The 14,305-nt window shown below is 35.9% G+C and overlaps 1 protein-coding gene across 1 annotated transcript in view; it reads right to left on the minus strand.

Moving 5' to 3' along the window:
* Positions 1-14,305, minus strand: part of Ser (protein serrate) — a 389,512-nt gene that overhangs the window by 117,049 nt on the left and 258,158 nt on the right. Inside the window, exons 3-4 of the mRNA XM_089640941.1 lie at positions 4,341-4,395; positions 2,553-2,852 (exon numbers count right to left, since the gene is read on the minus strand). Of these exons, the coding sequence (XP_089497067.1) occupies positions 2,553-2,852; positions 4,341-4,395 (355 nt within the window). The remainder of the gene's footprint in view (positions 1-2,552; positions 2,853-4,340; positions 4,396-14,305) is intronic.

Below are 14,305 nucleotides of genomic sequence, written 5' to 3' on the forward strand. Positions count from 1 at the left end.
TCAAGATTCTGCAACAATCTTTACAACATCAATATAAACAACTATTAGGTACTAATAATGATGTTAAAAGACACTGATATAGTCAGATCAAAGACACCTAACTAACTACTTTTATGAACACACGACTAGGATGCATTTATATAGTTGTTTATAGTACACTGGGTTTTAAGGGATGTACTTGACTTACTTACCAGTGATTCTTGACGTTATTTAAATTGAAAAACGTTAATATAATTTCGGTTACCACGAACCTAACAGTCCAATATCTACTGATTTATTATGTTTTATGTTGAAAAAAAAAACATCAAAAATGTCACCGGAGACTAAAATTTCATTTACGTTTTACACACCAAATAATGTCATAAATTACTAGTTAAAAGTAAGTTAAGTAGGTCAGTATTGATTAATAAATGAACGTCTTGAATTGACGATTTCAGGTAAATAAAAAAATGTAGTTTACAATTTACATTGTGCTAAGGGGTCGGTATTTTATAAAACATATAATTTCTTAACCCCCTCCCTCCCTCCGTTATAATTCTATTATCAGGGTTCCTAGAAAATATTTGCCGGTGGAACACGTAATGTCATGTGAAAAATCGTCTCTCCCCTCTTACGCCATGTGATAATTCAACATATTTTGAAATAGCTCTAAGAATTTCATAAAACCGCATTGTTTCGCTAATCTACGAAACGTCCAGCGCTCCGTCGCTGTATTCAGATAAAAGTACGACAAATGCGTGGATCGTGCTCGCGGATATATCCGAGCCAACATTGATTAGGCGACTAATACGCCTAATGAACGAATCATTCAATATTCGTGCGATGCATTGTGGCGGGGGCAAGAGACCAGATCTGATGGGACGATACTGTTCCCCCTTAAACGGTGATTACACGGCCGGGGCCGGGGGAACAGATTGCGCCGGGAGGTCGACTGCGAGGATTAGCGTAGTCCAATCAACACTCTCCGAGGATGCGATCTTGGAGCCAGATCTTGTACAGACGAATTTTTAATGAAGCGATTTCTATTTCCGATAAGAGTTTAATGTTCATTAATCTGATAGGGTATGTTAGAAACATGGCATCCAGTCAGACCATTATCTCGAGATGAATGTAGAGTGAGCATGTTGAATGAGGTTTTTTGATACGTTAAATTTTAAGGCTGTCGCATTCCGATACGTTCCCAAGCTCAAAGATATTTATTTAGGTATTATGATTTTTTTTTTGATTTTCAAGTTCAACTAGGCTTTTAAGTGTTTTTTTTTTTTAAATACAAATAACATCTAAATGAGAACAAATAAAAACAAAATTCTTTACAATGCAAGATTTAAACTCTAAATAAATAAAAATGTTGATGTTCGGATAAATTGGGATTTTTAAAATTTTTTTAAATATTTTTATTTTTTATTTATTAAATTGAATATTATTACATTTAATACAATATAAGATATGGGTAGTCCCACAAAGCTGTGACAATCAGCTTGTCTGTAGGTTCTACCATTTAATGTTATAACATAATACACATTAGCTTAAGTTTAAATATTAATACCAAATATAACGTTTAGGATAGATAAACGTTTTGTTCATTTATTAACCACTTTTTTGTCAGTTTAGGGCAGGGTTCCTCATTATTTTTTAAGTTAAAGTTTTCGTTAAATTTGTTATAAATCACAGGTATCAAATAGGATGGAGCTAAAAAGTAATATTAATTATATAAAGAAGCGTATCTGTAGCGGGCGACGTGGATTTGATTATCATACAAGTTAATAGTTTTATTCCGAGATTGAGATCGAAAAAGACGAAAATACTATCTACACTTGATTTTGATGCCTAAGATCGATGACTATGATAGATAAAAGTGGATAGATGATATAATTAAATGAAGGATAAACCGGGGTGGATAAAAAAGAATGGGCGGTAAAATGGGATAGTTTCTTCACCACCTAGGATTTGCTGCAGATTGATTTTGCTGCAGAGTATCCATCCTCTATCTTCACCGAACGTCACAGCGGTGGTGTCAAGGTCTGTTATCTATGTGATGATACTGTGTCAGAACATCGTGCTGGCACTGTTGGTGGACGCGGTGCGCTCTTTCGTTGCAGCAGCTGGTCCAGTATCCTCACCACCTAGGAATCTTTACGCAGAGTCTCCATCTTCTATCTTCGTATCACCTGTTCCTGTACTTCATCACCTGTTCATGTACTTTTTATTTAACTTAATTACACTTATTTTTGTAATATTTATATTTTTGTAATACCTGCATCAACTGTAAAGCGCCCCGGAGGTGATATCTCACAAAAGCGGCGCTATACAAATTGGCCAATAAATAAAATAAAATGAAGGATAAAGATACATTAGAAGAGAAAGTAAAAAAATAATGATAAAATGAACTAGAAGACAAAATAGGAAAAAGGAAGAAAAGAATGATTAATAAATGGGTTAAAATTACGTTGGAACAGGAAAAAAATGGATTGATTAATACTTTGGGATGGAGGATATAAAGTAATGGAGGGAAAATTGGTTTTAAGGATAAAATGAGCAACAAAAAAACTTACGTTTTTCGCACGTGTCACCACGCCACCCCGGAAGGCACCTCTTATCGCCATCTACCCCGCACGTGTAGTGTCCGAATGCGTCGTCCCTCGGCCTACAGAAGGTGGTGCATGTGGCATTGTAGTAGTTGGCGTCACACCTGACCCGCACCCGGTAGGCGATGCGCGAGCCCCCCGAGGTCCCCGAGGCACTGGAGCCCGAGCCGCTGTTGGCACTGCCGCCGCGCCACTCCAGGGTGTGCCACTCGGCCGAGGGGACGATGATGCCGGAGTAGTTGGCCTCTTCGATCAGGTGACTGTCTTCTGTTGGGGAAAACATTAATTATAAATAACGTAAAAATATGTTTAAATAAGTGATTTTGTCTAAATATTGACCAAATATATTATTTATGTATACTGTGTTCAGTGCTCAAACGCGAAACTAGGGTTGAAATTTCACATAAAAAAGTTATGATAAATTTCTTGTTTTTGTGCGGATTGAAAAACGTTCGTCTAAACACACCTTTAAAAAAGTATTATTTATCCGCGCTTGGCCAACTGTCCTGTAATTTACATAGATTTTGAATTTACACACATTGATTTGTTTATATTTTAAACAATAATTGGAACATGTTTCCAAATAAATAACCGCTGTTACTAGGCAGTATGGATCTAAATAACGCCTATCAGCATTATTAGTAAACTTACGGTTACACTAGAAAATTTTGCAGCAGAAGTTCATTTTGTAAATTTGCTCAAACTGATTTTTTTTGTGAATTAATTTGGCAGTTGTTTAACCCTCAAAAGATGGCTAATATTTTGTAAATACCTCAAAGCCAAATATAATATTGAAAATTATATTTGAAGTATTTGACAGGCATCTACAATGTCAACGTTTTACTTAGGAATTTTCATGGACAATATTGAAATGCGTTCAAAACTTATAAAACCTATCTCTATACACTGCAAATTGCAGTGCACCTGAAGGTAGTCATGATTAAACTAATTTAACTGAAATGCTATTGCAGTTGGCCGTATCCTAAGGGTTAACATCCTAAGATATGCCTGCACATCGTGTTCAGCTTGAAGAAGATACTTAAATACACACACAACAAAATACACTTAAAAAAAACACAAAAACAATTCTACATGAAAAATTACACAATACATTGATTTTGCACTGTTCTTATTTTTCTCTGTTTTCACTGTACGACAAGTTGTTCCTAACCTACTGAATATACGTGTGTGAATATTTCGTTTTGGCGCTCAGTCATCCTTACAAGGTGTGAATAACACAATAATTTACTACATATGAATTCCTACCAATATGTCGCTTTTAATCCCGTGAATTATTTTAATATAATATTCGTGTTTATCACTTCGATGACTACATAATTGTTGGCGGAGTGCGGAATCGACACAGAAGCTGAACATTTATAAGGATTACCACAGGGACCGGGACTAATCCCTGACTGGACATAATATCGTTCAACAAAAGACCAGGCAAAGTAAATCATAGCTACGTGAGAATGCCTCTCATGCCAGTGGTTTTTATTCGGATTTATTGCGAGAACAGATGACCAGAAAGTGGAATTAATGCCTGGAGCAAAGATACCCCATAAATACATATTTTTATATGTCGTCTCGGCAATATGCGAATCCGCGCGTTTACTGCGACATTGTTATGACTCTGTGATATTTACGAGTACAACTTTTTTATGAAGCGGTATTGAATGTCATTTGTACTCACCATCTTAAAACGGTTAGTGGAATTGTTTACTTTAACTACATACTATAAAAATGATGTAATACCTGGGTTTGTTGAGTTGTAGTCATCGATGGCTTGAAGGATGAGTGTGAAAGATCTCTGAAACAATAAAAATTACACATTTTAATGCAATGTTACACGTGACAAAAATATCGAAGAGCAGTTCCTTGCTAATAATAGGTAACGTGCTAACTATCAACATTTACGGCTGCCATCACCAATCAAACGAGGATATTACTAGACAATGCTATACAAGTGTCACCAAAGATGATAGGCGCTATTTTAGCTCAGTGAAATACGAAACATCTATTTCATTGTCAGCCTCAATAACAACAGTCAGGTGTTCCACTATAGGTAAATTTTTACACAAATTATGTAGCTTTTGCTCAGTGAAAGCGGCTGTAGTTGTTTAAAACTACTTCAGATATATTTGTAGCGAAATTAATTAAAAAATATCCATCAGGAAGGAAGTGAAAATGAAAATAAACATGTATTTACATGTTTGATAATAAAACAATTATTTGAGTGTACACAGATAAATATAAGACAAATTAAAAATTAATTATCATTTAGAATAGATCCATTGCCAATTTTGGTGAGAATGGAAGCAAATATACCGCACAGAGTTTTGGCGGCCGGGCGGAAAGAGCTGACGAGTCACGAGGCTGACCAAAGAAGCATTGTTCTTGTTCAAGATCGTCGTCCAGTCTTGCCATGCTTGCTACACCCCCATAGGCGTGCCAAAAGATGTTTTACATCAAAACTTATACATTTCTATAAAATTAACACCGTTACTTCATCTTAATTATCTAGCTAGGTTAATGTAAAATACTAACAAAGTGATAATAATACTAGGTAGGTAGTTCGTATCACAACTGCTGACACTGAGTGCTCAAGTCATGATAAACCTAGCTGTAGACACTGCGTTGAAAGCATTGAAGGTTACACCCGCCCTGTCCCACCCCGGTATAGGTGACTTATGGTCACCCCTTCGGAGTTCTCGCATGAATCTAATTTTTGAATAAACGGCTCTACAAAGTATATAAATGAAGCTAGACCTTCAATGTCCCCGCATACGGTGTTAGGAAGCGGTATGCGAGCGCTTACAGGTATTAATCCAAGGACAACACAGAACAATGAGCATCAAACAATCAAGTAACAAGTGTCAGGCAAATAGTTGGTGGAGGGAACCCACACTCCAGTACCTGTAAGCACAAAAAAGAACAAAGTGAAATAATAGAGTGACGGGGGAGTTTCGCCGAGCCACGTCTGGCAGTCCTGTTGAGAGATTGGTGGTGGTTGGGGTGACTGGTGCAGGTCAGGACTTCCACACCCCTTAGCCGACCACCCGGTGGTGCCCTGAAGATAAGTATGAGAAAAAGAGGGATAAACCCTAAAGAACCTAGGGGAAAGAAGCGTCAGGAGGTCGGAGGCAGGGTGGAGGTTACCCCAATCCGCACAGTCACCCCTCTGACCACCAACGCTCCTCAGGGGTGGCGCAGGTGATTGGCGGAGTCCCCCGGTAAAAAAAAAGGAAATAAAAGAAGCTCCAGCAAAGTATGCGGGGACGAGGCCCGTTGTCCAACCCCTATTGGGGAGAAGTAAACAATACAAGACAAACAACGGAGTTCAGTTCTAGCCTGTAAACTCGTTGCCGTTACTGAAAAAAGAAAAAAAAATACATATAAAAGAAGAGAAAAGAAAAGAGAAAAGGAAAACAATAAACAATCCAAAAGTGCCAAAAAAAACAAAGTTGAAAGTGTAAAAATAAAATCTGCATAGTCTGTAAAGAGGACAGCATGTGAAGTATAAGATAACAAAAAAGTAAAACATAAGAAAAGAAAACTGAAAATAAGAAGAAAAATAAGAGACAAGTTATTTAAAAGCGTTGAAAGCAGTTGAAAGCAATCACACCTCTGTTTTGGTGAAACACGAAACACAATGGTGAACTGCGGTCACTGCGGACAAAAGCGTCTCGGATAGCTGATCCCCGATACAGAATCCGTCAAGACCCCGGTCAAAACACGGGCTAGACGTGTAGAGAGCAGGGAGATGGCCGGGAGATAGGGCGGACCAGGGCGGCCAGGTAACCGATAGTGGAGATAGCATCTGCCAACAAAACTGCCGCCATTGTCCTTGCGACCAGTAATCACCGTTGTATTACCGTTTATTGTTTGCCGCGGCGGGAAAATGCAATCGGAAATTAAGCGTGGCAGTTTTCACGCCCGCCATCTTGGAATGTTGCCAGATAGATTCGGGTCGAATGACTGAACAATGAAAATGCAAAAAGCTATTGAAAATGGCAGAATGTATAAAACCATTTGTTTTTGTGGTGTCAATTATTGAGGCAGTTCTAAATTCACCTTAAAAGTAAACGCAATAAATACCATTCCACGTTAGTAACAGACAAGTAGTTTAAATTAAAGAAAAAAATTAAGAAACTTTAAGAATAATCAAGTAATTATGAACGTTCAGAACTTTTAAAAAGTTAGTAAGAAAAAGCACCTACTTGTGAATAATTCTATATTCAAAGATATCTCGTGAAGAAAATGCTGATTTGATTGCCAATAAAATGGCTAAGGTGTCTTTCCTTGGAAGAATTAGGAAAATTTTCATAAAACAAAAACAAGTTAACTAATTTCTAAAACAACCTTTGCAACATATTTAAGATCACTGCTCTATTATTCTATATCTTAGTAATGTAAGTAGTAATAAAATTCAAAATAATTCAGAATAGAGCAATGAGAAAACTTTTTAAGTGTAATTAATGCAAATTAACACAGAAAATTCTTAAGGAAATAGATAAAATTAGGGTTGATCAAGAAAATTTCAAAAAAGTTTTTAATAATTTACTAGCAAATTACTGAGATAAACCACGTTACAATAAATACTTCCACACACACCAGAAGAGACAGAAAAAAATAGACTAAAAGGATTGAATAAATCAAACACAGAATTGATTACTGCATTTACAGCTTAGTTCCTAGTGAAATTAAAAATGTACCAAGATTAAGCGTATTTAAAGAAAAATGTAAATAATATGTACGTAATAAGGATTATAAATAAGCAGATTAAAATTAAAATTAATGTTTATATTAAAACACATGACGTGGATCTATTATAAGTTTAATAAATAACATTTAAAAAAATTCATAATTTCTTAGGTATAATCCGATTCTTGTTATAATCCGATTCTTACTACAAAATTCTGGGCCTGATTGAAAATAATTTTGATTCGGATATAAGACAGTAAAATAAAATAAAAAAGCAAAAGGCCCTTGTTTAAAAAATTATGCAACCTTTTTTTTGATTTAGGACAGACGCGGTTCATTGCCAAATCGCAAATTAGTTTTAAATCTGAAGCATAATCCCTTTTTGGCTTTCTTCGCCGTGTTTCATAAATGAATGGCTTCATGTTTTATTTGAATACATTAACGTCTGCAATTAAATTAATTTCGACGTGTAATTATATCGGAAAGAAGGAAGCCCGGATTATAAAGTCTGCCCTATAATCTCGGGATTCTCGATATCGGCATCTCGAAATGACGGCGAGACATGCACCTCCGCTAATAACCCGACAGGGTCAAGAAAGGCCGGAGCGAGACAAAGGGAGGTCTCGCTCGCACCCGCCGCTCCGTGCATACACCAAATACTTAATCAAGAGATAATCACATATCCCGGGGTATTATACCTTATGCATATTCGACGGAGCAGTGCGCGAAAATTACTCCCATAGGTCCGGCGCAAGAATAATGTAGAGGTTTGCGAAACTTGTGATAACGAACGTTAACAAGTTCCAAGGCACGAGGTATTCGTAATAATGATATATTGATTTTAAATATATGTATATATTGTACAGGGTGTAACAGCACATACCTGGAGGATTTTAACCAGCGAATCCGAGCATATTTGGACTAAAAAATCTAATTACACATATACGACTGACCACACTGACACACGTCGCAATGGATCACGTGATATACGCTCTGTCTCGTCTGTTACCGTGCTGCTGGAATGAGACGGAGTGCGCATCACGTGACCCTCGTTGCACCCAAATACCCAGTGGCCGCATGTGATGGAACATTTTTAAATTTAAAAAAATATTTATATTCTAAATACGCTTAGAAAAAGGTGGTTTGAATATTTCCGGTACGTGCTGTTACACCCATTATATATTTTATTGGTGATATTATAATTATCTATAAACAAAAAGAAGAATGAACTAATAACGCAGAAATCTTCATAACTAAGCTTAAGAATATTGTTGAGGTTAATATTATGCAATCTTAAGCTTCTTTCACAAGGGAGTAAAAAGTTCGGCGTCGCAACTTTTATGGCGTGAGAATTGTTGCTCGGCCGCTCACACAAAGCGCTTTTTTTGCTGCAAACTCCCTTCAGTCAGTTTTAATTTATTTCTTCAACTTTACGCCATATATGTAAGATCCAATTTCAGTTTTTGATATTTTGAATGTAAATAATTGGAAAGTATCAATCAACCTACACAATAAATAATGACCGATTAGTAGCTGAGAGTACAATGCGTTGGGTTTCCACCCAGGCATCGTGGATTCAATTCCAATTTAATTGAGTCATTGCACAACCAAAATATTCGATATAGGATGTTGAAAAAATAAGGCCATAAAGATGAAACTTTAGGCTTTGCCTTTTTTAAGTTTTAAAAATTTATTTGCCATAATGGTAAGAAAAACGCTAAGTAAAAAAGCAGACTTGCGAATCTAGTTCTACTAAATCACTAAAATGTGATTTTTGCATCGCGCTGAAAAAACTCTATTTGTGAATTAGGCTTCTAATTTTTTTCGAAGTGATAAAAATAAAAATATCTATTTAATATTAAAAGTGTTGAAATGATAAGCATTCAAAACAATAAACCATGAAGAAAAATCACTATTGCTAATTTATTAAAAATCTCTTCAAATTATTGGTAATTCCGGTTAATGAATTAACCGTTTTCCTGATAAACTTTTAGTATATTACGAACATATTATAAAATCTGAATATTTTTGCATTACAACGAAAATTCTTTATATTGTGATGAAATATTGTCTAGGCAAATCCATAAACGTTCTCAAATTGATGTTTTTTTAACAAGGCTAGCTAATTTATAGTGAGGGCGAAAATTGATTTCTCTCCGTTCCACTAGAAAGAAAATATAAAAAGCTTAAGAGATGTAATAAATTAAATTTAAAAATGCATATTTTTCTGTTGTAGAGATTAGGTCATTTTCACACGAAACCTCTCCCGCTCGGAGGGAAACTTGGTTCAACTCGTCTCAAGTCCACTTGGAACATTGTTTGAGAGAGCCAGGCTATCGGCCGATTCAATCTTGAAAATGTTTGAACGTTGTTTTTGTTACCTGCAGTGTATTTATTATGGCCGTACCGCTGTTCTCTTGTAAGTACCAGGCAAGTATGTTAGCGCAGAGGTTGAACACCGATTGAAAAGTTCGCGATACGATTATTACTTGCTTATACGGATGCCTCGTACATGGCTAATGCTTTCTACTTATTAATAGATCACTGATCAATTGAAAAGTCACGATCGCTGATGAAAATGAAAATGATAGCGGACAAATTAATGAGATAATTTATATGGGGAACGTGAACAATGGATGCAGTGGATTAATGACTTTGGAAATATGTTTGGAAGAACATTACATACATGATCGGGTGAATTGTAAAATGATTGTTATTTGGTTTGCGTGACTGATTAATAGATTGAATAAGTGTTGATAAAACCATTCATCATATTATTCTGGTGGTTATATAAGTACTTACTACTACATGCCAAAAATATCACCGGTCGGTAGCTGAGTTGACAAATGCGTCGAGTTCTCAGCCAGGCGTCGCGGGTTCAATTCCTCCACCATTACACAAGCAACATTTTAAACTTTTAATGATGGTAGTAAAAGGTTTTCTAATGTTGTCTGTCACATATGTTTTCACAACTATTCCAATTATTGCAAAATTTTTCCACCTTTACGCAACATTGAACTGTATTCGCTAGTGGTAGATGCTACATTCGCTCGTGGCCGTGAACGCGTAGAAAAACGTGTATTGCTAATTTATTAAAATTGGAATATTTTCGTATTTCATTCATGAAATGCAAAAATATTCGAATTTTCATGATAATGTGATAATATATTCGTAATTTACTAAAATTTTATCAGGAAACCGGTGAATTCATTCGTAATTCCTGGAATCCCGTTTTTAACTGGATTACTAATAATTTGAAGCGATTCTTATTAAATTAGAGATACTCATTTTTCTCTGTGTATACACGGTGTCCGGAAACTCGTAGTACAAGCGGGAAACTGGAGAATCTACACCACATGGGGAACCCAAAAAAACATAAAGTTTTTTGATTTGAGCATTTTCAAAAAAAAAAAAAAAAACCAAAAAAAAATATTTTTCGGCTATTTTAGGGTTAAAGTTTTTTCTGGTGTTTAGGGTTGAATAACAGATGTTTTAACCCTGCAGAGCAGAAATATTTTATGATTAAACCGGGTTAAATGAAGGGTGATTTCAAAATAATGCCTCAAATCCGAGTTTCTTCATTTGTTTTACTTTCAAATAGTTTTAATTAGTTGGGTACTTTGATCTTCAGTAATAATTTATAAGAATTTGATTAAAAAAAAAAAATAATTAAAAAAAATAAATCAACTTCAAACTCGATTTACTCGATAACGAAAGCTCAAATAAAAAAAAATTATACTACAAAATCGACTCCAAATGTGATGTAGATTCACCAGTTTCCCGCTTGTACTACGAGTTTCCGGACACCCTGTATAGGTGAAATTAGGTATTTATTTCAATGTCACATAAATAATTTGCAAACAGTTTTTTAATCTAGAAATTTCAGGCAGAAAGAGCTACACAAATTTCAAGACGCTAGAGCTGACATTTTGCCAGGTTGTGCGGGTATCTAATCTCTTTTAAATCTCTAATCATGTCGAGGCATATTTTCCCCGATACTAGGCTAAGCAGGTACCAGGGCGTCATACGTTCGAGGAGGTCATCGCTTCTAAATCTCAAAGTGGATGAGAAAACCCGGCCGCGGTGCGGACCGGATAGCTCCCACATAGACAAGAGAAGCGACGAAAGAGAAGCAGGCACTGGGCTCCGTGGCTCAGTGGCACACGTGATCGGCTCATCACTCACGAGCTGCGGGTTCGGATCCAGCTCGTGATAGTCGGCAATGTTCCGGAATGCACGACCGACACGCCGGCATGGTGCCGTACTTGTTCAATGCCCGGGTATCGGGAGCGCAGACCGAACGAGAGATGGGATCGGGATGTAAAATAGTTTTTATGAGGAATGAAATACATTTTTTTACGAAATATAAATCACGGCAGAACCAAGTGCAGGAGGGCAGAACAATGCCTTATTTTTACGTGGAAAACATGCACATTGCCAACATGCCATCATTACATTCCCCTTTGAAGGATTAAACTCCATGAAATCGGTGTTCACAGAGCTAAAAGAACATGCTAAGTATAATAATAACTTACGTACTTGAACGAATTCAACATTTGCAACGGTCGACTGTATGTTAGGTTGGGTTGTTTCAACCTTTGTCACATTCGGGGCATGGGTGGTTGACGCTTTGGACCACTATGTTCACTAGCAACGTCTAAAATCTTGTTAAAAAATTCGTTCTATGTGTGTGACTCTATTTTGACTCCCTGACGTCATTTAAGAAAAGATTACTGCTGACTTAATCAATGTGCCCTCGCAACTTAACACAATTCAGACACATTGGTACACATACACATTCACATTCATACATACATACATACATACATACATACATACATACATGAGAAAAAAAGTGTTTTATGTATAGTGAGATGCAATAAATAAATACATACACACACAGACACACACACACACACATAAACTTATACACCACATAATTTTTTGATGTTAAACATATTTTAGCGCGCCTAGGAGGGTAAAACCGACTATTGTGTAGCAATGACGTTTGACAAACGGAATGACGATCATTCTGCCAGCCTCGTGAACCGTCGGCTCTTTCCGCCCGGTCGCTAAAACTCTGTGCGTTATATTTGCTTCTATTCTCACTAAAATTGGAAATTAAACTATTGTCAACGGCTATGCATTTTTAATTTGTAATGATTTTCTTTGTGTATATTATAATATTAATAAAATAATTGTTTTTTGTAAAAATATAAGGAATTTTTTACTTACATTTTCATTCTATATTTACTTACATTTATACTTCCTTCGACGGCTATTTAAAAAATGTATATAATATCGTTTATTTTTACCTTCAATCTTTCCCTTACATTTTCTAACCCTGCCCGGTAAAATGTACATATAGTTAATCAGTAATCACTCACCAGTTATTTCATAGAGACACGTCGTTGTTACCAATCCTTGTTTAAATTAAAACGTAGTTAAACATACGCCTACAAAACACTACAGTCGCCATAAATTCAATTCCGTTTAAGGAAAGTAACATAATGATTTACTAATAAGGAATAATATCTCAAACGGTTCGCGATGTATCTCTCCCATTATTGTGTGTACATTCCAATTACACATTGTATTGTTAGACATGGAAAATTACCAGGAACATATATATCAACCATCGTGTCTGGTATGCGGCCATCACGGAGCTAACACGATCTGTCGGGGGTGGAATTCGCGCTAACACATATCTGACCTTCGACGCATTCCTGGTAGGCAGAACATAGAATGTACTCACCTGATCTTACGTGTCATTATTACTGTGGTCTCAATTATTATGCAATCACTGCAAGGGTTGCATAATGCTGTTGAATAATTATATACCCAAATAATATATTTTTAATTGATATTTGGATGGTTTTTCTTTAGGTCATCTTAAAGTGGTGTATACTCGCAGTATCGTTCTGGTGAAAGACAACCATTGTAATGTTGGTTGAAATGGCTTTCGCCGTGTTTCGCGACTAAATATGAATAGCCAGGTACATCCCATCTTTCTTTTTCTCCAAATCCTTCTCTTTCCCACTTCCTTTGGCCTCAAAACAAACCCCAAATAGGGTCGCAAAAGTTTCACTCTTTTTCAGTATTCACATTTAAAAAAACCAACCCGTTAAAAACAAAGTTTATTGTATTTCAACAAATATGTTTTTTTTGTGTGACTCAGGATTGAACCTTCCTCTCCAGGAACTGACTAAAATAAGTAAACACCGCTAACGGTGCAAACACCTAACCCAAATCCCAATGGGATAGGTGCGATAGTTAATTTGCATATTGACTGCTGAAATGGCATCCAATTTAAGAGAAATACGTATATGTTCTCGTGTGTATGCGTGATTGCCATCAAAATTAGATGGAATGCATTGTCATTGACAACGAGTCTATCTGTCGAGTTTCAGCTGGATCAGATGTCGGGAATTAGGTTAATTTCCACTTCCTAGATTTACATTAATTTATTCACAAAAATAAAATAGATGTATTCAAAAAAGCAAGGAGAGAAATTTTTATATTTTTTACTGTTTTCTTGTAAAGTTAGGTTTTTACTTTGTGATTGAATGATTAATGAAGTAAAGTCGAATAACTATGTTTACAGTTTTCAATTTGACATTAATTCGTTTATAAAAGACGTAGCTAGTATTAATAAAGAGTTTGCTTAAAGTAAGAGTCGAATATTAATGGGTTGGTATGTCTGGCAGACAGAAGATGTGTAAGCGAAATTGAGGCTGTAATTGACACCATGGTTCAACGCAGGTAATCATTGGGGAGTAATGGGACGAGACTGATTATTCCACGCGTCCTTGAACCATGTACGTGAATATGTAAGTACTGGCGCAATATTAAATTTAAAAATAAACGGAATGCCAGACTAAACAGAAATAATTGAAGATAAACAAATGAAAGGGGAAAGCAGAATGTGCTGACGCAAATTATGATTGAAAACATCGTATTTATATGCATTTAATAAAATCCTTTATTAGTATACTTACAAGAGCATCAACTGCTCA

This window comes from Hesperophylax consimilis, chromosome 16, assembly GCF_061612785.1.
Source record: "Hesperophylax consimilis isolate HC1 chromosome 16, BYU_Hcon_1.0, whole genome shotgun sequence".
NCBI classification, from domain to species: Eukaryota; Metazoa; Arthropoda; class Insecta; order Trichoptera; family Limnephilidae; genus Hesperophylax; species Hesperophylax consimilis.